Source organism: Lampetra planeri, chromosome 1, assembly GCF_965212315.1.
Source record: "Lampetra planeri chromosome 1, kcLamPlan1.2.h2, whole genome shotgun sequence".
Lineage (NCBI taxonomy): Eukaryota > Metazoa > Chordata > Hyperoartia > Petromyzontiformes > Petromyzontidae > Lampetra > Lampetra planeri.
In genome coordinates this window covers 3,492,212-3,517,432 of record NC_136107.1, presented here as the reverse complement: position 1 = coordinate 3,517,432, position 25,221 = coordinate 3,492,212, and the positions used below count along the sequence as shown (strand labels likewise).

Below are 25,221 nucleotides of genomic sequence, written 5' to 3'. Positions count from 1 at the left end.
AGTATGAACATAGAACCCCCCCCCCCACTAACTAATGGCACGTGGAGGTCTTTATCCACTAGAGGATTGATCAAGGGCTGTAAATTATGGTTAAACTGTTAAACTGTATTGTGTAATTTATCTCTATGCCTATTGCATTTCTATCTATACACTCAGTATTGTCAATGGGATACTCAAGTAAACTAAAACCTTGAATTTAATTCTGTACTTTGAAAGTTGTCTTTTAATTTGCCATTCACATTTCTTGATCCAGACTTGAATCTACGCACGCGGGGCGCATGTTTGGCAAGGCCGCAGGCTTTCACTCCACCGGACCAGAAAAACAACACAACTGTAAAAGGTTGCGGCATTCTAACAAAACCCGAGTTAGCGTAAAGTTATACAAGTCATGGGCGCAAAGGAAGCCGCCAATGTATCATGTGCAACGTCTAAAAAGCGACCCAAACCCCGGGGGAAGGTTCAACCTGTGGCACGTGGTAGAGCCCTTCCCCTTTATGAAACCCCGCCCACTTTTACATAGCCACGCCCACGCGTTCTCTCGCCGTGCCCAAATACAGAAGTTGAGCCGAGAGACCGACCTGGTTCAAACTACAAACGCCTACGTAACATTTTCAGACAGTGCGTCCTCGTTGCGTATAATTGTGTTAATTTCTTGCACGTAAAGGTGTCAGTTTTGTTGCCAGATAAAAGGGTAAAAAAACAATTATCATATTTTTTCTTCTGGCAATTGAGGTTCCAATGGTGTAAATGCTTTACCCCGAGCTCTCATACTCTGATGGTGCATTGTCTTTGAGTTGTGCGCCTTTTGGCGTCATCTGGTCCAACACGATGTGAGACTGGGCTCAACTTTAAGGACAGTGCACATTATCAGAGTTATGTTTTTTGTTTGCATTACGACTGCAGGTATTGTGGTCTATGCAAACATGACTCCTTGTAAAAAAAGGTGTCAGTTTTGTTGCCAGATAAAAGAGTAAAAAAAACAATTATCAATTATCTTAAAGAGTCTTGTTCACGAGTTCCTTCTATGGTGGTTCGGCCCCTTCTGTGATGTAACATTTGGTAATTATTTAACAGTTTTGTGACACAATCGTTTTAAGGACGCTCTCTATATAAAACCATGAACAATCGTGATGACACCGCTGCCAGGCGGCATGGTCGTTGCTCCGATGGCCTCGCACTTTGCCCACATCACGAGTCGGGAGAGAGGCCAGAACATTTTTTTTTTCAACGGGTACAAAATCCTGACTTTTTCAAATAATTCGGGACTGAATTTCTGAGACCAGGAACGACTCCCCCATGTTTGGGCAGCTTCGCTATAACTGGCAACGCACGGTGCGAAAGAAGTTCAACGTAAACTATATACAAAAGCTGCCAATGGAAAATGAACCGGGCTCATCATGGGTTGAGTATAGTACATCGACAAAATGTAACATTTGTAGAAGGGGCATGATTGCGGTAGAGTGCTTTCAACATTCAGCCGGTGAAATGGTAACTTGATGATGATTTTTTACGTGCAGCCTAAGTGAGGTCGGTCCTGTCTGCGTAGTGGAGCACGCACTCGGGTACGAGGATCTGGACGTGCACAGCATTGAGACGATTCTATGTACGAGCTGAGCACGCACCTCTCAGAGCTATCCGTGGGAAGTGTGCGTGTGGCTATGTGTGTGTGTGTGTGCCCTCCTGTTTAGCTCTCTTTAACGTATTTTCGTCAAGTCAATTTGAGCTCGGCTCAATTGCTGAAGAAGCTCGCAGCACGCGGGGTGAAACGTCGGACATGATGCCGAACAAAACGCGGTACAACCCGAAGACGCATCGTGGTTGCTGAAATTTTAAGGCCGCTTAATACACTCAGGCGCCCTGTGAATATTGTCCATCTGCACTTGGCTTTGAATCGACATAAACAATGCATAAACGTTTCGATTTAAAGCTTTCTTGACTGCAGGGATTCATCTTCTTGGTTCTTTCGGTAAAGTCACGTAGAAGGAAAATAATAAAATAATAAAAATAAAACATAATAAAATAATTCTCACGACGTTTCGGCCACAACGCAAGCAGCCGTCTTCAGGTGGAGAACAGGTCTGTCGAGAAGGCAGAGTCTGCCTTCTCGACAGACCTGTTCTCCACCTTCAGGCAGACTCTGCCTTCTCGACAGACCTGTTCTCCACCTGAAGACGGCTGCTTGCGTTGTGGCCGAAACGTCGTGAGAATTATTTTATTATGTTTTATTTTTATTATTTTATTATTTTCCTTCTACGTGACTTTACCGAAAGAACCAAGAAGAAAAAGCATAAACGTTATAGGACGCGTAGCGAGAGAGCGACCGTACAAACGACACACCGTGGGGGAAGACAAATGCTTTGAAGCCAGCTTCAATACATTGGCAAACGAACAAACAAATGCTTAAATAATAACAACAACAATATAGGGATGGAGGGGGAGTGTTATGGCCGGGATCGTCAGAAGTAGTCGCGAATTCCGGCCTCGTCACCGACGTAGGAGAGGTTGAAGCGACCCAGCTTGGACATGCGGTGCATCTCCATGTCGCTGTAGCGCCACACCTCCGACGCACGCTCAGACTGAAGCGGGAAGGGAAAAGCAGAGGCGTGAAATCGCGAAATGCAGCACCCAGGCACGTGGCGACTTACGCTGAATACTAACTCTGCAGCGGCGGTCCATATGTATTGTGACCCCCCCCCCCCACCACACAAATTATTGACCACTAACATTTTTTTGGTTCCTTTGGATATTTATTTCTGTCTTAAATAAAGCTTACTTAAAAAAACAAGTTTTAGAGAGTTAAATCGGGGTTACAAGACATCTGGACCACCCTGTACAACAAGCACTGTAGCTGGTAAATTATACTCTTAGTTCTTTCGGTAAAGTCACGTAGGTAAAAAATAAAATCAATAATTTCATTTTTTACCTACGTAAAGTCACGTAGGTAAAAAATGAAATTATTAATTTTATTTTTTACCTACGTGACTTTACCGAAAGAACTAAGAGTATGAATCCTTGCAGTCACGAAAGCTTCAAATCTAGAACTGGTAAATGATCTTAGTTACATAATTGAACACATCAGCCGCGATTGGCATTCCAGACCAACGGTATCAAGCGGCGTGTGTTTAAACGATAATTCTCGGCGCTGTCTGGAAGCCAATAGGCTGATGAACGAATTGCTTGTTATTATTGACTCGATGCACCGCAAGCGAAGCGTCGTGAGTTCGTGTATCGGGGCAGTTTTGCCGCCCGCGGAAGGTCGATAGAGCGACATCCAGAGATTCGTTTTTGGGCGACTCTCCAACTTAAGGGAGTTGGCAACGCCCAAGCGCCGCGACCCGAGTCGCAGGCTTGTTCCCCGACTCAAGCGAGCCGGCTCAATGCCACGCTCGGCTCGAGCCGGCTCAATGTCACCGCTCCCAGTCAGCCGCGTTCGGCAAATTCCACGTGTCCGAGATGCTCGCTCGTGCGTCTTAGGGGCCGTCTGTAAATGACGTCACGCGATTTTGGACGATTTTTGACTCCCCCCCCCCCCCCCACCTCGTCACACGTCGTCACAAAAAGTCAGACCCCCCCCCCCCTCGAATATGACGTCACAAAGCTCTGCCCCCTCCCCCAAAAGCATATTTGTATTTTGAAAATAAAACATGCTTCAACTCGCTTGAGGCTATTGTCATTGTAGTGCGTGTTTAATGTGGCGCTGCACTCTGATGTTGTCGGAGCAAACATTGATTAAAAAAGTCAATTTAATTAAGTAAAACGTGTTGCCTATATTTATTTAAAGTTACGCATGTTGATGTGACGTCGCATTTCTCACCCCCCCCCCCCTTCGTCACACATCGTCACAAATGTCTGACCCCCCCCCCTCCCCCCCCTAGGTGCGTGACGTCATATATGGACGGCCCCTTATCAAACAAATCGGCCGATGCGGCTCGAGGCGATTCCGTCAAAACGTGGAGGCGGCCTTCGCGTGTGCCCGAGCCATTGCGACGCACCGACGTGCTGCTGATCTGCTGCTGCAGGGCGAGTTTGACGCGGCTCCCAGCGCTCCCGCATCTCGCCCGGCCACGACGAGCCCCAGGTGGTGCTGGCGGGAGGTCGGCGTAGGGAGAGAGCTGCACCCTGCTGGGCACGAGTCTCCGAGCACGTGCCCTCCTCCTCCTGTACACAGCAGAGGTCGCACACGGGTTTTGATTCCTTACCCGTACCCGGCCGCACCAGGGTCGCAAATGGGTACCCGTACCCGTACCCGGCTGGGTACGGGTAGCCGTTCCCTACCCGTACCCTACCCGAAATGAGTGACAAACGGCTACTCAGCAGTGACTCACGGCCTACCCGTACCCGTACCCGGCCGCACCAGGGTCGCAAACGGGTACCCGTACCCGTACCTGGTCGGGTACGGGTAGCCGGGTATCGGGTAGGGTACGGGTATCGGGTACCCGGTTGCGACCTCTGTCCTGTACACAGACCCCCCCCCCCCCGTCCCCGTGCAGACACAAAGACAAAGCTCCCCCGTGTAGCCTTAACAGACTGTAGGGGCAAGTGCTGTTAGCGAGCACCTATGAAGGCCGGAACGGTACACGAGGGGGTGGGTGGCTAACACCACGCCCGGCCGCCTTTGTATCCCCACCAGTCGCGATGTTTACACATGACACCAGGTACTCATTTGAGGCTGAGTCGACCTAGGGGAGGCACAGGACCGGTTCAGATAATCGTCACTGGTGTTGGCCGTGAGCGGGAATCGAACCCGGGTCGCCAGGTTCGAAGCGCAGCGCGCCAACCGCTACACAGAAACACACACACACATAGCAGGGAGATATTCAGAGTTGTGGGAAGAATGTGGTTTGAATGGGTCCCCTGGTGTAAGGGTTTTGTGCTGCCTTGCCACAAGCTTGATAAACGCGGACTTACATCAACAAATGATTATTTATTTATTCATATTTAGTGACTTGCTTACATTTTTCTCTATTTTGCACTCCGATCGTTGATTGCGTTGTTTGCTGTTTTAACTTTGATGACCCCGCCGTGTCCATACTGGACATCTGTAGGGGAAAAAAATTTGCTTCGCAGCTAATCGGATTCCTCCTGCTGCAGTTTAAGATAAAATAAATTCTGATTCTGAAATGGGCCCCCCTCCCCTGCCCCCCCCTGTCTAATTCCCACACTATTTTTGTGGCCCCAGTGGACCCCCTCCGGCCGGTGGGCTTCGGTGCAGTCGCACCGCCTGCACACCCGGAACGTCGGACAGTCGTGTGCTGTGGGGCAACGTGTGGGGTACATCCTCCTCTTCCAAGACGTCTGGCCCCCATGGAAGAGTAGGCCAAATACCCCGCTACACAGCTCCCTGTAGTGGAGGCCCTTCCGCCAGCAGTGGAGCGCAAGCAATTGGTTGCAGCAATTCATTGCAGCAACTCGTTGCAGCAATTCGTTGCAGCAATTCGTTGCAGTGTTCTACCTTTATTACAACCCCTTTTTTCTTTTCAATACTCCTAGAACAGGGGTTGGCTACCCGCGGCTCCGAAGCTGCATGGTGCTCTTTAAGGACTCTCTGTGCGGCGTTACTGATTAAGGACCCACCGTGTCGTATTCACCATACTCTGCATCGCGGGTCTTGAAACGCTGAGTTTCTTAACCTTCTTCGTCCTAGCGTTGTTCCCGCTGTGGCGCAGGGTCCGCTTTTCGGCATTGTCTTCTCCATTTGGCTCGGTCCAGGGCATCTTCAGGGGATGCGTTGACCGTCTTCATGTCTTCCTTTATTCGGTCCATCCATCGCTTCTTCGGACGTCCGCGTGGACGGCGGCCCTCTGGCTCAATACGCAAGGCAGTCTTGGCCACTGATGACTCTTCACTTCGCATCACATGGCCGTACCACCGAAGCCTTGCCTCAAGCATCTTGTCCGCAATGGGGGCCACACCAAGTCGCTTCCGAACGTCTTCGTTCCTGACACGATCCCGTCGAGTGAGCCCGAGGCTCCATCTGAGCATCCTCATCTCCATGGTGTGGAGAACTGAGTTTCTTAACCGAATTCGGAAAAAAACCAATTGCTTCTCTTGTTATTTTGGTTTCCGCCTCCCCCCCCCCTTTGTCCTGGAAGGCGTCGATGGTTGCTTGGACCAGCAAACGATTCAAAACAACGAAAAGACACTCCACATTTGTCAATAACTCTCGCTCAAAACAGAAAACAATAGCCTGATCTTCGTGCAGTGACTTCTTATCTCCGCTCTGGAGGAGGGGCATTGTTCGAAACGTCAGCCTGTTCTGCGTGTTTCTGTCTTAAGGCAGCTCTAATGACGGACGTGGTGGTTTGGTATAAAATGTGCTTGTGCGTCACTGCCAATGCAATTCATCGATCCGTTTTTTTACTAAAACTTCTCGCGGACTGATGACTGTTACAAAATGTGTGTCTCTCCGGTATGGTACGAGAAAACACCGGCTGTGGCTGTGGCTGCGTGTCCCGTGCCTGCCCTATGTCTGTCTACCGGCGACTCGGAAGACACTGAGCGAGGACTGAAGCCCTGGATATGATGACGCGATCTCGTGGTGGCCGCTCACTCACCCACACGCCTTCTTCACCATCCACACCATGGCGAGGAACAGGCAGCACAGGGTGACTGCCATCGCCACCATCACCAGGAGTGAGGCTGCAATTGCACAAGGCGTAATCATTTTTGAAATAAAGATCAAAATATATTCAATACTTTTGGCGTCCTCTGGTCTAACACCGTTTAGAGATTTGGCTCAAAAGAAATCTGTCTCTGGTGTGGACCAATCAGTTTCAAGGACCATGCATATATTATCAGAGTATGTTTTTTGTTTGAATTCTGACCACAAGCATTGTGGTTAATGCAGACATGATTCCTTGTAAAAGGTGTCAGTTTAGTGTTTTAACATCACAACACCTGTTTTATTGCCAGAAAAAAGGGGAAAACCTATTCTCATATTAAATACTGTTGGAGTATAATAATATAGTAATTTCAACTTGTAATACGCACCGTATTCGCTCGCTCTCGGAGAGAGAACGACTCAGAAGCTCGAGAAACAACAGGCAAGCAGGAAGGCAGTGGCCAGGCGGTGAGCCGGTAACAACAATTGCCAAAGCTCTGTGGTCCTCTACATATAAGATGCTTTCATCCAATTGGTGAGCGAGGACATTTGTATACCTGTCAACCCCTTATCAGTGCCCTACCTTATTACAGACCAATCCAGACCTTATTGGCCACCCCGTGCTCCTTATAAATCTCAACGTTCATCCTACAAAGTCCCATCATGAGGGAGAAACACAAACAAATAGACGCTTTTATTTGTGTTACCCGTATCGAAACGGCTGTACGCCTTATGGACCTGAAAACTCAATTTCCCCGTACAACAATACGGGGTAAACCGTATGGGTTGACAGCTATGCATTCGGGAGGGAACTGGAGCACTCGGAGAATCCACACGTTGCGAGGGTTGGAAACACTGTCCACATACAGATGGAACAGATGGAGTCCACATTTGCAGTACTGGAATGCATTCTCCTAGCGAGGTCACGGGAAGGGAATTTTACAACATTTGTGTAATCCACAGTGCTGGTTTATCGGCGCGTGCCACCACCGCCCGCCATGTATGCACAGTACTGTGTCGTAGGACACGTAATGTTGGCCTACGACACAGAGGCCTTGGTGGTTTTTTTTTTTTTGGCCGGAGAAATTACACCCCGGTGACCTTTTCAATTTATAATCGTCTCCAAACGTCGTGGGAATTATTGGCGGTGGAAAAAATCGCCCTTTTACGATTCAATGCGTTGTCATGGTTTAGTGCAGGGGTGGGGAACCTTTTTTTCTGCCAAGGGCCATTTGGATATTTATAACATCATTCGCGGGCCATACAAAATTATCAACTTAAAAATTTGCCTTGTTATATTTGGTCAAACATTTAATTAACTCACTCCTAATGTGATGGCTGGAACTGCTTCTCTTTGGCGAGGCGTGTGATGTTAGCTGGTGTTGATGATGTTGCTGCTACTCGCAACTGCTTTTCCAGGTTTGCTCCTAGATTTATTGAATTTCGAGTCCCGCCTGCGGTTGCCTTTGCAGGACCAGACCAAATGATTTCGCGGGCCGTATAAGGCCTGCGAAATTCGGCCCGCGGGTCTTATAAGGCCCGCGGGCCGAATGTTCCCCACCCCTGGTTTAGGGTAATGGTTCGTTTTTAGAATCAATGTTTTTTTTCTTTCACATCGTGGTGTTGTAGCGGCCTCTAGTGGCTGGAGGGGGACACGTGAAACTATATTCTTTCTCACGCGATTAGATGCATGTCCCATATCGATATCAACCAATTGATGTGTAGTGGGCTCTACGGAGGCACGCACTTGCACTTGGAGGCAACACGTTTATTGAAAACCCCGAACAGGCTAACTACATAAACGTACACTGGTTAACTAGACCACGGCTGTGTAACTACATAACCGGGTCAGTCAGCGAACACACTGCCTGACCCACAATGCCGAGCGTAAAGACCGAAGATCGAAGAGACGTAGCACCGACAAGGTCCATTTCAGCAGACAGCCGCGATTGCTCTCGGGACTTCCCTTTTATGCTCCAGAGCACGTGGCCTCGCTCCGCCTTCGGCCACGCCCCCTTCTGGATCTCACCAGAAGGTTCTCGACCAAGCACCACATGTCCCTCAAGCCTCCCTTTGGGCCCCCTCGCTACCCTGTCCCGGTCACGTGCCCTCTCGGGTTCACCCAGACTGTCACGTCCTCACTTGCCCTCTCTCTGACCGTCACCAGAACCATGCCCCCTAGGGCCCGCTTCCATGCCATACCTACTCTGGTGCCAGAGAGTTGCTCAAGATGCGCAGTTCCACTTTTGTGACAGCAGCTAGCGCTAAACGCCATAGTGACTGCATTAACGTCACTACAGATGTATCCATCACACCTCGTGGTAATATGCCATCTTATACAATATAAAGTAGTTATTGTGCGAGTACAACTATTGGAATATTATTATTTGAACATTATCACCAGATTATATTTTATATACGGTAATATGCCCATGTCCGTGTACCACGCCGTTGCTATAAAACTTACGATCGTCACAATTGAAACCACCAAAGCCATAGGAGCATCTGAAAAGATGAACATCAGACCTTCAGTAACAAAACAGGGCTTTGATTCAATAGAATTAAATAGGCTTAAACATATTATTGGTTCTTTCGGTACAGTCACGTAGAAGGGAAACAATAAAATAATAAAAATATAAAACAATAAAATAATAAAAATATAAAACAATAAAATTCTCACGACGTTTCGACTGCAATAACAAGAAATCATCATCAGGTGTGAAATCCACAGACATATTCTTGCTGTGGATTTCACAACTGATGACGATTGCTTGTGTTGCAGTCGAAACGTCATGAGAATTTTATTGTTAGATATTTTTTATTATTTTATTGTTTCCCTTCTACGTGACTTTACCGAAGGAACCAAAAATATGAATCCCTGCAGTCACGAAAGCTTTAAATAAAAAGCTTAAACATGTAACGCGCAATTCACTTTTGGAAGTCAGAGTTTAAAATGTGAAAAACAACACAGTAGCCTTGCACGTTGAAGACCCTGGGGCCATGGTCTTCGTTTTTAAGAAAGGTGGACCAGAGAGAGGGTGTGCTCCAACTCAAGATTCAGGAGGAACAACGCGGATTCCGTCAGGGTCCTTCGAAACGTGTCGAATAATGTAATATACATTTCCTCGAAATAAATTTGTTTATAAGATCTCATTTTACAAACTCTCCGACACGAGTCTCGAGACTCAGCAGGGGGTCACGATGGAACGTACCTCGTGCAGCTTCCATTGTTCCGAAGGAAGTAACCACTGCCGCAGTCTACAAAGGCAGACACAGGCAACTGCCATGAGCGAACATATGAAAGCTTCAGAAACACCTTGCAAATGTAACTTTTGAATGAGCGGCGGAGCGCAGTTGGCAACGGGTCCTGGCTTCAAGGAAATAAATGGGGCCCCCCTATCCAATTCCTCCGTGCCCCCCCCCCTCTCCCCTTCCCCACTTCGTAGCCTGGAACTTGGATCGTTCTGGCTTGTAAGTTGCCTGTGCAGTTGCACCGCCTGCACACGGAATAGCTAGGCAATCGAACAAAGATGCTTACTGCATCGCGCGCTTTCAGATGCGCTTCTGAGGCCGTCTGGAACGCTCTTACCTTCCGATATTAGGAAGCCACTGGAGCTATGCACTTTTAAATAATCTAGATTGAAAACTAATTTCTTTAGAACTGTTCTTTGTGTTTAGTCTGTCCTTTCTCCGCACCTCCGATTAACACGGTTGGCTACGTACGGCGCAAAATAATTTCAACCCCCACAAGTGCAAAAGCCAGAATGTAAATAACGTGTTTGTGTTTTACTAATATTACTACGACTATATAGGTGCGTGTTGTACGGCTCTCAGAGGGTTGCACTGCATGTTGTTTAGCACGATGTCAGACGTTTCGCTCCACCTGCTGAAGGCTTCGCACGTAGCGAAACAATGGACAACGTGCCGAACAAATTAGTAAAACATTTTTTTTTACCAGGCAAGGCTGACTGAGCTAAGTAGCTCTTTTTCAGAAGCGACCTGTCCACAACTGATATCTCAACGAAGTGGCCTATGATGTGCAAATGTACAGCAGCCAAACACTCTAAACGCATGTTAATTCAAAATATAGAGGGAAAAAAACAAAGGACCCGGAGAAAAATCCACGTGACCACGGGGAGAACACGCAAACTCCAAACACAGCAGGCGTCAGGGTCAGGATCGAACCCACGACCTCCTGTATACCTGGCGAGGTAGTTAACATCTCGCCACCGTGGCGCCCCCCCCTCCCACCCCCCACGCAGTCCAACCCGAAAAGCGCATCGGGAGTGTTTGAGTTCATACCGCGGCAGGTCCGGTCCGTGTCCTTGAACTTAAAGTACCCCGTCTTACACGTGCACCTGACGAATCCGTCCGGGTCGGAGCACTCGCTGGTTTTTTCGTCGCACGCGTCACCGTCGCAGAGGCTCACCGCTGCTCTCACACGAAGGTGGGGTGGGGGGGGGGGGGGTAACGTCATCAAAAACAAAGATCCTCCGTATAACCTTAACAGACTGCTGGGGCAAGTGCTGTGAGCGAGCAGCACCTATGAAGGCCGGCACGGCACACGAGGTGGTGGGTGGCCGACACCACGCCTACGGGGCAATGTTTTTGCACACCACACCAGGTTACTCATTTGAGGCTGAGTCGACCTCGGGGAGGCCCAGGGACCGGTTCAGATAATCGTCACCGGTGTTAGTGGCCGCGAGCGGGAATCTAACTCGGGTCCGCCGGGTTCGTCGCGGCGGCGTGGCGCTCACCGCCACCACCACCGCCGGTTTCCAGCGATCGGTGCCGGCAAAATAAAAGAAAAAAACCCACGAACGCAAAACGTGTGGCGGCGTCGGCCGCTCGCGGGCGCGAGAACTTGGGACGCTGCCCCTCCTTGCCTTCGTACGACAGCCCGTGCCGAACCACGAAGGAGCAGACGGGGGAGGCGCTCGTCCCGCCGCGGCAGGCGTTCACGAAGCCGTTGATCCTCGCCGCGACGCCCTGGCTCGTTGCCGCCGAGTACGCGCCGAAGAGGTTGGACACGCGCACCGTCGCGCCGTCGGGCCTTCATTCGTGGCGCGCACACGCGACAGTCAAGGTGACATTGTTGCAAGCGCTTTTGCGCGCGTCTCCTCTGTGCTCAAAGGAGCCCGAGTGTGTTCTGCTGGTTGCGTTCCTGAAGAACGCCGTAAAGCACAGTCCGCATCTAGAAGCATCCAGCAGCATCCCGCCTTGTGTGATGCTACGCCGATGCAGCCGTGCGACCGCTTATTCCCACTCGCGCGACGCAGTTTTCTGTTCACTCAATCGCGTTATATCCAATTCGCATTCGCGTTATATATAAAAAAAGATGTGTTCTTGGATAGATTCATCGCGTTATGTCCAATTCGCGTTCTGAAAACACGCGTTATAAGAGAACAGACTGTACTTTATGTGACAGTGCTCAAGTCCGTTGGTGGTACCTAAGCCGGTGGTGGAAATTATACATTTCTATGGCAGGGGCACGTGTATACGTAGAGCAGTGTTGTTGAATATGTTAGCGGTATTGTATGTGTATGTGTCACGCGGCTTTCATAGGTGCTACTCGCTAACAGCACTTGCCCCAACGGTCTGTTAAGGCTATACGGGGGATCTTTGTATTTGCAGTAGTGTAAATGCAATGAATAAAATATAATGGTAAAAGTGAACTATTGTATTTTTCTGTGGCTGAATTAAGCCACAGAGACACAATTTAAATAAAATGCCACGTGTTATTTAGTTATAGAATATGCACGAATATAATGTTTGAGTATTGCTTACCTTGTGATATTAATAACTGATTTAACAAAATGATGGAGGTCCTTGAACGATTCATTGAGCTGTGATATGTGAACAACATCCCATGCAAGAATTAGCCAGAGCCGAAAATATATGAATCAATATCTTTCATTAATACAGCAACATTTAATCACGAGAAGCTAAGACTGCGAGAATTCTGAACTCTGCATCAAAACAATTATTTTTTAAAAAGTCAATTCCAAAATTACAATCTATTGTGCGAGTTTGCAAAGCCATGTGCATTTTTTTTTCACGAAATCAAGCTTACCACTCTGACAAGTTGCAGGAGGGTTCGTTTGTTGGGAAAAGTCGTGCCGTTGTTGAAGCCCCTTTCGAACAATGCCCGTCTCGTGTGCATAATGCCAGGAAACACCTTCACTGCAACACAATGATGCATTTTCACGTTCTTTTTTCATTCACATCGGCACGCGCTCCGCCGAGTCTCCCGATTAAGTCCCCCGCATCGCGCAGGCCACTGCCGCTCGCTACCCGCCCGGCGCACTCACCTTGCACGCAGCCCCCGCCTGCGCTGTCATCGTAACCCGGAGGGCACTTGCACGCGAACGACCCCGGCGCGTTGGAGCAGGAGGCGGACGGTGGGGGGCACGGGTTCTTCGAGCACTCGTCGACGTCTGCAAAAAAAAAACGCGCGTACGTGCGTGCGTACGTACGTACGTTGGACTTTTAAAATTTTATTTAAAGCTTTCGTGACTGCAGGTATTCATATTCTTGGTTGTTTCGGTAAAGTCACGTAGAAGGGAAACGATGAAATAGAAATAAAAATATAAAACAATAAAATTTATTGAAATAAAAATATAAAACAATAAAATGTATTGAAAATAAAAATAGAAAACAATAACATTTATTGAAATAAAAATATAAAACAATAACATTTATTGAAATAAAAATATCAAACAATAAAATGTATTCAAAATAAAAATATAAAACTATAAAATTTATTGAAAATAAAAATATAAAACAATAAAATGTATTGAAAATAAAAATATAAAACAATAAAATTTATTGAAATAAAAAAATAAAAGAATAAAATGTGTTGAAATAAGCTTTAAATAAAGAATAAAATGTATTGTTTTATATTTTTATTATTTCATTGTTTCCCTTCTACGTGACTTTACCGAAAGAACCGAGAATACGTTGGACTTGTTTTGCACACCGCACGTGGCCGAGCGTGCTCATCGGAGGTGCACGGCGCTTGATCGTTTAACCGCGTCGTACAACTCGCTCGGTGGCTATTCCGCCCATGCGTATGCGCGATGGGCGGCAGCAGCAGCAATGTGGCTCGGAGAGTTACGCTCCCACCCAGATGTGGAGGTCTGCCAGCCACGACGAGAGAGAGAGAGAGAGGATTTTTGCTGTTCCTCCTCCTTCGTTAAAAGGAGCGCAGGCTACGATGGGTTTACGCTGTGGTCCACAGTTTGGGTTGCATGGCCACAGTCGCACTGCAGTGGCTTGTCTTTAATGTATCTTTAATGTACGTTTCTTTTTGTGTCGCTGTGTATCTCTGTGTGTCTCTATGGGTTTAATGTATGGTCCATAATTTGAGTTGCACGGCCACAGTCGTTTTACCGTGGCTTGTATCTTAAATTTTCCAGGAGATAATAATAACAACGTTTATTTGTAAGGCGATGTGCGCAGCGGGCCTGTTGATGTTCCGACGCGGTTGATGAGGATGAATGTCAGAGCCAGGAGTTGCGATTTTTTTTCGTGTGGAAATGATGGTTGTAGTACTGGCAACAGCGGTTACACCTCTTTGTCAAATTTACTGCTGGATAGAGGCCTCCCCACGGCCGAGTCAGTGACCCTAGGCTTCGCCACGCTGGGTCAGTGAGGGTTGGTGAAGGTGGTGGAGACCCAAGGACCGTGTTGGAATGTCGCTCGCAATGGATGGGAATTGAACTCGGGTCGCCGGGTTCACAGCGCACTGTGCCACTGCTCCCTATAGGTAACAATACGAATGTCGGAGAGTGTCCTTGGAGAAAGAAAGTCTCAGGATTGTCTTTTCGGAGGAATTTGCTACATTGGGACATTTGGTAAATCCCATTTATAGTGGTTTGAGTTTGGCTGGCGTTGAATCCACGACTCACTCTACATACCCTCTCAAGCTTATTGCGGTGGGCAGGTGATACCGGGCATATCTGCCATAGGACTGTGGAAATTCACCAATGGCTCAGGACTGCCAAGGGAAATTAGCAAAAGGTCCCCGCTTTAATAGGAATACATTGGCGTGTCCCTCAGTCCAATTCTATAATGTTACATTGGCCTATTTACCCATAATTTAAACCAATACGAGAAATTAATTGTTTTCCACGTGGAGTTTGATACCCGATGTCTGATTTTTGACAACTATTTTCATGCATCAATTCTTCTCAATGAACACGCTCTTTTGCTAAAATCATGGCAACTGTAAATCAATCAAAATACGCAAGTGCTACATCTCTCTTGCTTTGAGGAAGGGCCACTGGGTAGAAAAATCACGACGTTTCGGTCGCGACACAAGCGTCCGTCATCAGGACGCTTGTGTTGTGACCGAAACATCCGTGTTTATTAATTAATTATTTTTTCTATCTACGTGACTTTACCGAAAGAACCAGAGAGGATGAAAGGCAACTGCTTGACCCGTTAACCCAAAATTTCTTTATTTTCTGCAGCGGTGTTAGGGAAGATGAGGGGATGAGATGTTTTATGGCTGCACTCGCCTGGCTTGTCAACACGAGGCTAAGAGAAATAAAAAAAACACTCGGATGCGAACGATAGTACCTTCGCTGCAATCAATGCCAGACCAGCCGTCTTCACATTGGCAGGTCACACTGCCATTGTTCTTACGACATGTCCCTCCGTTCTTGCAGTTGTGTTGTGAGCAGGGACCTACAGGGAATTTAATAATAATAATAATAACGATGTTCCCAATAATTTACCCGGTCATCTTTCACTTCCTCTGCAATCCGTGTGTCAGTCTTTGTGTCCCTTCATGCAATTCCAAGCGTGCATCTCTCCGCGCCTCTGTGCACACTTGTCATCTCTTATTCACCTTGTTTGGGGTGCCACGGTGGCGAGATGTTAACGACCTCGCCTGGTACGCAGGAGGTCGTGGATTCGATCCCGACCCGCGGAAGCCTGTATATTTAGAGTTTGCATGTTCTCCCCGTAGTCACGCGCGATTGTTCTCCGGGTCCTCCGGTTTTCCCCTCCACATTTAGAAACATGCGTTGAGAGCCTTTGACTGCTATATACACTTTCACATGACAAGCCATGATTTGTGGCCAGGTGGCTTCTGAAAAAGAGCGGTATAGCTCAAGTGCACCTTACCTGCTAACGTGAAAACAGTTGAACACCTCGTGGCGAATGGCGGCTGTTGAAAATTTTGTTGCATCACAGGACCATGAGAGATGGTGACGGCTTGATTAATGATGATGATCATCATCATTATTTACCCAGCAAAGTGTCACCGCTCAGTCTCTTTTTCAGGAGGGACCTGCATGAGAATGTTTTGCCAATTCCATGAGCGAGTCCTGGGGCACGCGCGAGGAAACGAGAGTGCCCAGAGAAACCCCCACGCTTAGAACGGGGTGACACGCAACACGACCACCTCCTGACCACTTCATAGTCCCATCCCGACATCACCCTGGCAATTCCCGATTGTCACAAATGTTAGCACAAACAGGTTTAAAACCTATGGGAACCTCATTTGCCAGTAAAAAATATGATAATTGGTTCTTTACCCTTCTATCTGGCAACAAAACTGACACCTTTTTACAAGGAGTCATGTTTGCATAGACCGCAATACCTGCAGTCATAATACAAACAAAAGAACATAACTCTGATAGTGCACATTATCAGAGTTATGTTCTTTTGTTTGCATTATGACTGTAGGTATTGCGGTCTATGCAAACATGACTCCTTGTAAAAAGGTGTCAGTTTTGTTGCCAGATAGAAGGGTAAAGAACCAATTATCAGGTTTAAAACCTGATAAGCTTCTGAGATCTGGTGAATTTAGGGTGTTTATTTCTTTCCGTTGGCAATTAAAATGTAAAATTTTAAACACACCGGGTGAATTGCAATTGGCAAATCAAGTTAACGGATTGTGATAGAGCAACAACTCTCTTTTCGACCTGCACCGTGAAGCGATTACTCGGCGTTTACACGGCGGGAGTGACTCGTTAAGGACGCTCACCTGGTGACGTGGCCATTGACAGGTGCGTTGGAGGGGCAGTTGCGTTGTTTGTGGGTGGCGCACGCGTGGCTGCGACGGTCGAATCTGTTACCGCAGTCGTTTCACTCGACCCAGAACTTTTACTGGGCTCGCTGCTGACATGTTGAGCAGACGTAGCCGTCGAAGTTGCTCCATCTCCCAGTGTTGTTTGTGGGTCCCTCGTTGTCCCAATCGTGGGCGCGGTTCTGGTGGCGTCACTCGAAGCGGTATTGGTGACAATAATCTGCGTTGATGCCGAACTGGGAAAAACTTGGCCGGGAGAGGTCTCGTGTGTCGTGGAAGCAGCTTGTGAGGGATTCACGCTCTTGGCTGTGGAATCGGTGGCAGCCGTCCTACTCAAATAACCCCACGTGCTCGCAGCTGTCCCACGGTGGAAAGGAGGCACGGATGTGCCTCTGTCTTCACCGCGCACATCTGCTTCCGTCATTGTAGCCAACGTGGTTGACGCAGTCGTGGAGCGACTCGAATTGGCTGACGCGGTCTCCCGCACTTCGTTCGTGACTCTCCAAATGAGGCTTGGGTTGTCCGTGGTGGGTCGGGAGAACTTTTCGTGACTTGATGAAGTTGTTAAAGTAGCAGAAATGTTTCCGTGGCTCCCCGGGTCTGTCTCTTTGTGAGTCTGTGGCTGTGTCGATGTGTAATGATCTCTGGCGTCGACAGACACATTCTGCTGCCACCACGTGTCTACAGCTGATGTAGATTTTGCGACACTGGTTGAGTCAACATCCTTTACACTTTGTTGTGTTGGTGTCGTGCCAGTCGGTAAGCCAAGAGGCCCGTGCGTGACAAACAGCTCTTTCTCATTTGACGCTGTAGATGTTGTTTCAGTCATTTCTGTCATCATCGCAGTTTTATTGTACGAGTGTGAGTGGCTTCCATACAGCGCAGTCGTGATTACTGGAATCGCAGTTTTTTCCAAATTTGCTTCGGACGTAATCGCTGCAGGAGTCACGGTCAATCTGTGACCCCCGCCACCGTCCGGTGTCCTGGTGATCTTCTGCAACACCACCAACGCACCGCGACTCGTGGCCTCCGTTCCACCCGAAGTCGTGGGCGGTTGCACGTCCCTGGACAGCGTGGCGATGGTCACGGCGGGGCTCTGCTCACCCTCTGAATGCCGAGTCGGATCCCGACCGAAAGCGATCGTTCGGCCTCTCACAGTATCCACGGTTTCGGTCGGAGAGTACGACGCGGAGAGACGAGCCCTCTCAGAGGCGCGCGTACTGGCCGCAGGTGAACGGGGCAAAGCGGCCGCGCTCGGAGTGGCGGAGGCGGAAACGGTCGCGTTGCTCTCGGTCAAAGGCGGAGCAGCGGACACGTCGGTTGCAGACGTGGGGGTACCGTTGGAAATTTCCCTCGGAGTTGAATGCGGCAGCAACGGCGACCCCGCTGATCCAGTTGCGCTCGATAGGGCACCGAGGGTGGATGCGTCATTCGAAGATTCGCTCGCGTCCGTTTGTGAAACGTCAGCGGGCTTGCTGCGTTGCCGCGTACCGGAGGCTTCGCTCGTTTGACTTTTCCCCAGCACAGTCACTTCGGTGATCGTTGCTCCGGTCGTAAAAGTCGTCGGTGTGGAAGCCTCTCTTTGTTCTGACGAAGGCGCAATTTTCCTAGTAATGTGTTGGGCCGCGCCTGGACCTGTTAACGAAATTTAAGAGAAACGCTTAAAATAAATTGTAAAACACAACATTGTTTACCGCGCAGGATCTCACAATCCACCCTTCACTCACAGTAAAATGTATTGCTTTATCCCCCCCCCCCCCCAATACAATCTAGGTACCGTTAAACTACATTCTAAGGGGGTGAAGTGTTAATAGACTCTTTTTTATTATTATTTTAAGCTTTGACAGTTGACCCGGAAAAACGCACATCCTATGCAGAACGACTCGTGTCAAAAGTTTCCTGTTTTCAAGCTCGGGCACGTTTGGCAGCCCCGATGTGAGACCTTGACACCACGTGATCTTTCGATTTAAAGCTTTCGTGACTGCAGGGATTCATCTTCTTGGTTCTATCGGTAAAGTCACGTAGAATGGAAATAATAAAATAATAAAAATAAAACATAATAAAATAATTCTCACGACGTTTCGGCCACAACGCAAGCAGCCGTCCTCAGGTGGAGAGCAGGTATATCTTCAGACTGTCTACTCGACAGACCTGCTCTCCACCTGAGGACGGCTGCTTGCGTTGTGGCCGAAACGTCGTGAGAATTATTTTATTATGTTTTATTTTTATTATTTTATTATTTCCATTCTACGTGACTTTACCGAAAGAACCAAGAAGATGAACCACGTGATCTGTTCAAACGGCTCAACCTGACCATAGACTCACAACCAACGGGGCTGGGACATACGGAGAGGGTACATGTACGAAGACAAACACAATTTTTTTTATAAACTAGATTCGAAGCTTTCGTGACTGCAGGAATTATTCTTTGGTTCTTTCGGTAAAGTCATGTAAAAATAAATAAAAAAAAATAATAACAGAATACGACGTTTCGATTGCAACACAAGCAACCATCATCAGGTATAAATGAATGAGAAAACAAACGTAGTAAACTTGGAAATATAATGCAATACAACACAGATAGTTGGCAAACACAAGAGTCAACACATCACCTGGTTGATTACGTTATTCCAAAGATTGCTAAATTGCACACACATAGGCCTATGTGTGTGTCTCTCTCTCAAATTTAGCAATCTTTAGAGGAACGTAATCAACCAGGTGGGGTGTTGACTGTTGTGTTGGCCGACTCTCTGTGTTGTGTTGCATTGTATTTCCAAGTTTACTACGTTTGTTTTCTAATTCATTTTTACCTGATGATGGTTGCTTGTGTAGCAATCGAAACGTCGTAATCTATTATTATTTAATTTAATTTCTTTCTACGTGACTTTACCGAAAGAACCAAAGAACAAATATATTTAATATAAATTATAATTATATTTTTCCAACAAGTTTCAATTACTGGGCTTCAACAGCATGGCACCCACGGATACTTACGGCTGTCACGTGGTTTTCTACTTGTGTCATGCTCAGAAACATAGAACTCTTTGTTTAATTTGCACCAAGCGAGGTCTCATTGTTTGCGTGGTTTGATGCCATTGTCCCACACACCCTATTTGCCAGAATACGCGCCCGTGAAGTACGGTACAACACTGTCGTGCATGATGTTTGTCCAGTCGTAGATCCGAGGGGGGGAGCGCAATGGTGTTTAATTGATATTTACAAGAGAATTTAGAAAATTTTACTTTGAATGTATGGTCCTATTTAAGGCGCTAAAAAAATTAATCCGTAAAAACAAAGTTTTTCACTATAAATCCTTTATATGCGTGGCGGCTAGAGTCCTCTCGTCCTCTGGCTTGAGATGGCTGCCACCTATGGGTCAGATGATTGCCTGCCACCATTAAGCAATTGGTAATTAAATATAATTTATTTTCCTAAAAAGTGTAAAGTTATGGAATTTTTTTTCACGAAAATAAAATGTCACGCACAACGAGTCTGTGTGCAAAATGTCAGCTCGATTGGATCACGGGAAGTGGGTTAAAACACGAGCGAAAGATTTGCACGGTCGTAAGCGCGCAAGCAAGCAAGCAAGTTAACTTAATATAAAGGATTTAAATACAACAGCAAGGGCTTTGCTGCTTGAATATTCTGGACGGTTGGCCACCCTCGCCTCCCTTTGGGAAGTTTCTAGATATAAATCTGCCCCTGTGTTTGTTCATATTTTGTGACATTCAGAGGTGGTGATCCGAATGAGTGTTGAAGAGACATCGGCTCAGTGGTCAGTTTCACTCGCATACAGAATGGCAATGAATCGTATTATCGCTGTTTCAGCAAGGGTTGTATATGTCAAATGAGAAAAGTTACACTCCAACAATGCTCTGTTGCAGTATACATAACACCGTGTAAACCTTTCTGAATAACATTTTCTGACTTATTTTCGATTTCACGTAGGCTATTTTTTAGACATATGCTTTAAAAAAAAATCTAGATTGAAGACTCATTTCTGTACAACTGTTTTTAGTGTTTAGTTTGTTGTCCTTACCCCGCAACCCCGATTCACACGGCTGGCTACGTACGGTGCGAAAGAAGTTCAAACAAATGTACACATACATTGCGTATTAATATCCTTTATCTAACCAGCCCTGAGTCCATTAAGATTAAATATCTTTTTGTGTGTGTGTGTAATAATTTAGTCAATTGTAACTCTTTTTTTTTATATAACTTGCCAGGCCTATAGTAGGCCTCATCACAACAAAAGTCAATTCAAGCGTTTCCGTTTCTTTACAATTCTAACGCGTGCTCAACAGAAGCAAATCCCCGCACACACATGAAGGTTTCACTTCTGCGCGACATCAATCCCCACGCATAGGTGTGAAGCCCACAGAAACACAGCTTAAAGTATTTCACAAACGGTGCAGTCTTCTTGGTTCTTTCGGTAAAGTCACGTAGAAGGGAAGTAATAAAATAATAAAAATAAAACATAATAAAATGAAATAATTCTCACGACGTTTCGGCTACAACGCAAGCAGCCGTCTTCAGAATTATTTCATTTTATTATGTTTTATTTTTATTATTTTATTACTTCCCTTCTACGTGACTTTACCGAAAGAACCAAGAAGATGAATCCCTGCAGTCACGAAAGCTTTAAATCGAAACGGTGCAGTGTTTATGGCATTCATCTTGTCCTAATAAAACATTTCCTATTATACGTTTTATCGACGCTGTGGACAGTTTCAATCCACTCCTGTTACGAAAGCTGATTAAGCCCAAGGACGTCATAGGAAAAATAACAAACTATTGGGCAGCATCCCACATATTTCAATGATGATGCATGCAATTAACTTGCTTAGTCAACACTTTTTTTTTCAACGTAGGCCTTCACATATCGAGGAAATGACAGATCATGGCCAATTCCTATCTCTTAGCTGACCATTACTGTTTTGACTTTGCTCTATTTACCACGTATGTCTGTTTCCTCGGCAAGAAATGAGGGTGATGACACTACTCCAGGTTATCGGCTCCATCTTGAGTGATAACCCACCTTCGCAGTCTCTGCATATGATGGGATTTCACTATCCAAATAAACACGACTGTGTAATCATAGAGACGTGTTTGCCATTACACCTGTGACGCTGCCGCTCGTAGCACTGCTTCGTACCTTAGCCTCGACTTCATTAACTCATCTGTTTGGTCAGCCCTGCGTCGTCCGCATTCAATTCTCTCGGTTGCCATTCCAACGTTTTTGTTTGGCCATCAATCCCCATCATATCTGTCGACATCCACTTACAAAGCAATTTTCATACTTTGATGGTGAATTTTTGTACGGCTAAATATTATTTAATTATTGTATAAAATTGTGAATTTTTACCCAGGAAAGCTTCACGAAGTCTCAAGAGGGTCCTGCCAACAAGTCTCAAGACTCGTTTTTATCAAGAGGGTCCTGCCAAGTTGTTGCAGAAGGGGCGATAATTGCCACGTATATTCCAATCGAGTCATTAGTGGGTAATTTTTGTTCAAATTCGGACCGTGACGCCGGCACACAATGGCCTACTCTTGCGAATGAGGTCACTGGATCTTCATCGTCCACTGTGAATTAGACGGCGCGTGTTTTCTTTCTGGGTGATAAGCACCGTGGTAATAACCAGGGCGGTTGCTGGATTTGAACCGTGAACCTCTCTAACAAGCGTCTTAAAGCGCTCCCGCTGGACCGCCTCAGCCAACCAAATCCTCCCATTGAAGGTGCAATGTTGTATGTAACCGCACCTCTCCATAACAAAGGCTCAGCCTAACAAAGGCTCAGCCTTTGTTATGCAGTCTATTCTTAGTCTCAAGCCTCACCTTATCATATTAATAAAAAGTATGCGGCCCTTGCCCCACCACCTTCTCCAACCATTTTATAAACGCAGTGGTAACTCCTGCAATCTCTCATTTACTTGATACAGCTGTCGTGGCTGTGACGGTACCACCTGAAGACGGAAGCTTGTGTTGCCTCCGAAACGTCGTGATTTTTATTTTTTATTTTTTTTATTTTACTTTTTAATGTTTTTACCTACGTGACTTTACCGAAAAAACCTAAGAATACGAATTTGTATGCACGTGTGTTTGGTGAACTTTTTTCGCACCGTTCGTAGCCGGCCGTGCTAATCAAAGCGCGACAAACTAAACACAAAAAGTAGTTCTAAAGAAATTAGTTTTCAGTCTAGATTTAAAAGTGCACAGCAGCTCCAGTGGCTCACGAGTGTCGGTAGGAAGAGCGTTGGGCTAACGTTGGCGTGTAATCCCAATCGAGTAATTTTCAGGTAATTTATCGGCATTTGGGATTTTTGTCCAAATGCCGGTTACACTTGAATTTGTGTTACTCAATAGGTGCGGAGACAATGCATCTCTTCCGACTCGGCATTATTCCCAAGAGCGGTGCCTTTCTCAACGTGCTCGGCCTTTCATAAAGCCGATTTTCAGCCTCTCGAAAGCTCCGGTTGTGGTTGGCGAGTGACCGTGCTTCTCATCTGTTGATGTTGAACCGAATAAATTCCTCTTCACGTGCGGGCGTGTTAGGTAGGCCTGCTGTAGATGGCCGCTCGCACCGTACTTTGAACACAATATTCACGTTTAGAAGGGAAAAAGTCAATACTTTTCAGAATTTGTTGTCCATATTTGACTCAACTCCACGTGTGGGTTACTGTTGACGCCCACATTGCTTTAACGCTCATTATATAACTTTACCAAAAGGTATTTACATGTGTATTAAAAAAAAATAACATTCTAAACTTAGGCAAGTTGGCATGACGCATGCACTTTGTGTTTGAAATGCTCCGTATAAATAAATTGGTCACAACAACGATTGTCCTTCATCTAGGAAGTCTCTCCAATAAGTCCGAGACCTTCTTCTTCACTAAGATCTTGCTCGGAATGATTGTCAATCAAAGGTAACAACTAAACACGCTCATTAAACATCAACAACAGCGTTGACGCGTACATGCTCACAGACAAACACACCATCGATGCAGTTTAACACGTAGTTTTTCGCGACCAATATCATCAACATCAACACAGCCTGCAGCGTCAGTGCAGAATGAGCGTGCAAGAGGACGCCGAGTATCACGAATCTCAACACTTACCAATCGGAGAGGATAGAATGTTGACAGTAGTGAGCACTGACGTGGCCTCTGTCTGACCTTGTGCTGTTGCTGCTGCTGCTGTTGCTGCTGCTGCTGCTTCTACTACTACTTCGGCTGTCGCGAAAGTGCCATCTATCAGACCCTGCGGTGCATCTGCTGTCGCTACCGCTGCTTCTGCTGTGGCTCCGATGCGACCTTGTACAGCTGCTCCTGCCGACGCTACGGCCTCCGTCTGGCCCCGTGCTGCTGCCGTTGTCGCCGTGGCTTCTGCCGCGGTGACCGCGTGTCCACCCCGCGCGGTGGCCGTGGTGGCCACGCACGCCAGCAGGCTGCAGAGGAGCACGCTCCTGCTCAAGGGCGGCATGCCGCATGCTGTATCGGGACTCCGCGTCAGCGTGGCACCGCGCCACGGCCTCACGCGCGCGTCGCTGGAGAAGAACGGAGAGGGGCGGCTGCGGCGGCGACGATGCAAGGTGGACACCTCCTCCTCCTCGTCCTCCTCGTCCTGCTCGTCGTCGTCGTCGTCTTCCTCCCTCGTACTCCTCCGTGTCTCCCGTGGGCCGGCAACATGACGTGGCGCCGCCACGCCGCCTGGCAGATTTTCAAAACACCCCCCCCCCCGCCGCTACTCTTTTCCTGTCGCGAGCAGAGGATACGAGACGTTCGTGTGTTGGTGAGATTACGCGCTCGTGCGCTGTTGTTCGCGAGCGGCCCCCTCCTTGAAGATCACGCCGAGGACGATGTCCTTCTCTGGCTCATCTCGTGCCGGGGTGTCTGCCGAACGGCGCTTCGCCTCTCTGGGAGCCCGTGGTTCTTTGTGCCGAGTGATTTTTTTTGGGGGGGGTGATTTCTGGTTCGCCGCTTCCTCGCCTTCCGGCGTTTGATTTTTTTAAATCACTCTGACCTAAATCAACATCGGTGATGTGGTTTTTGTTGTTGTTGTTGTTGCTGGAAACAGGCGCATGGATGCGTACAGTATTGAGATTAAAAAAAACAGAGGTTGTTCTCCCTCTACTCTTTGGTTATTTCGGTAAAGACAAGTAGGTAGAAAAAGTACGTGACTTTACCTAAAGAACCAAAGGCTATGGATTCCTACAGTCACGAAATCTTCAAATCAAGATTGTTATTCTCCCTTTCGCACATTGTTCTCTCGAGCTTCGATCGGCGTGCCCACACAGTCGCCGTGAATCATTGTCGAGGAGTGGGCACTGTGCAGCGCTCATCTTACGGCTTGTGGAAATTCCACATTCTCATGACAGCGTGCCGCCGTCTCCATAGGACGACCACCGTCGACTTTGCCACGAAGCGATGCCGAATTTCGCGCAACCACCACTCGCGAAGAAGCGGCGCCCATAATGTGGGTCACAGTATGACACCTTTAAGCCAAATACCCCGGGAGGAAAAGAATAATAATCCAAGCTGAAACAACAACAGACATTTTGCTTGGCGTGGCGTCAAGGCTAATC

General features: G+C 47.3%; 1 protein-coding gene across 2 annotated transcripts; it reads right to left on the bottom strand.

The window, feature by feature from the left end:
• Positions 1 to 2,183: 2,183 nt before the first annotated feature.
• LOC144728683 (uncharacterized) lies at positions 2,184 to 24,840 on the bottom strand. Of its 2 annotated transcripts, XM_078608321.1 has the most exons (13): positions 23,756 to 24,840; positions 16,599 to 18,275; positions 15,185 to 15,292; positions 12,913 to 13,038; positions 12,675 to 12,784; positions 12,389 to 12,447; positions 11,488 to 11,654; positions 10,904 to 11,032; positions 9,814 to 9,859; positions 9,069 to 9,106; positions 6,555 to 6,639; positions 3,993 to 4,158; positions 2,184 to 2,576 (listed from the first exon to the last, which is right to left on the bottom strand). In XM_078608321.1, the coding sequence occupies exons 1-13, from the start codon at positions 24,117 to 24,119 to the stop codon at positions 2,457 to 2,459; spliced, it is 3,195 nt and encodes a 1,064-aa protein (XP_078464447.1). In that variant the 5' UTR covers positions 24,120 to 24,840; the 3' UTR covers positions 2,184 to 2,456. The 2 variants fall into 2 exon arrangements, with proteins under 2 accessions (XP_078464447.1, XP_078464526.1); XM_078608400.1 differs by lacking the exon at positions 15,185 to 15,292 and having other exon boundaries at positions 2,192 to 2,576; positions 23,756 to 24,836.
• Positions 24,841 to 25,221: the final 381 nt, after the last annotated feature.

What these genes read in the sequence shown, in the direction of transcription:
- LOC144728683 (XM_078608321.1), bottom strand. Translation starts at nt 24,119, where the DNA reads ATGCCGCCCTTGAGCAGGAGCGTGCTCCTCTGCAGCCTGCTGGCGTGC. An exon ending in TGGTTTCAATTGTGACGATC is followed by an intron (nt 6,640 to 9,068) that starts GTAAGTTTTATA and finishes GTGCAATTGCAG; the next exon opens with CCTCACTCCTGGTGATGGTG. An exon ending in AGCAGATCAGCAGCACGTCG is followed by an intron (nt 2,577 to 3,992) that starts GTGCGTCGCAAT and finishes TTCCCGCTTCAG; the next exon opens with TCTGAGCGTGCGTCGGAGGT.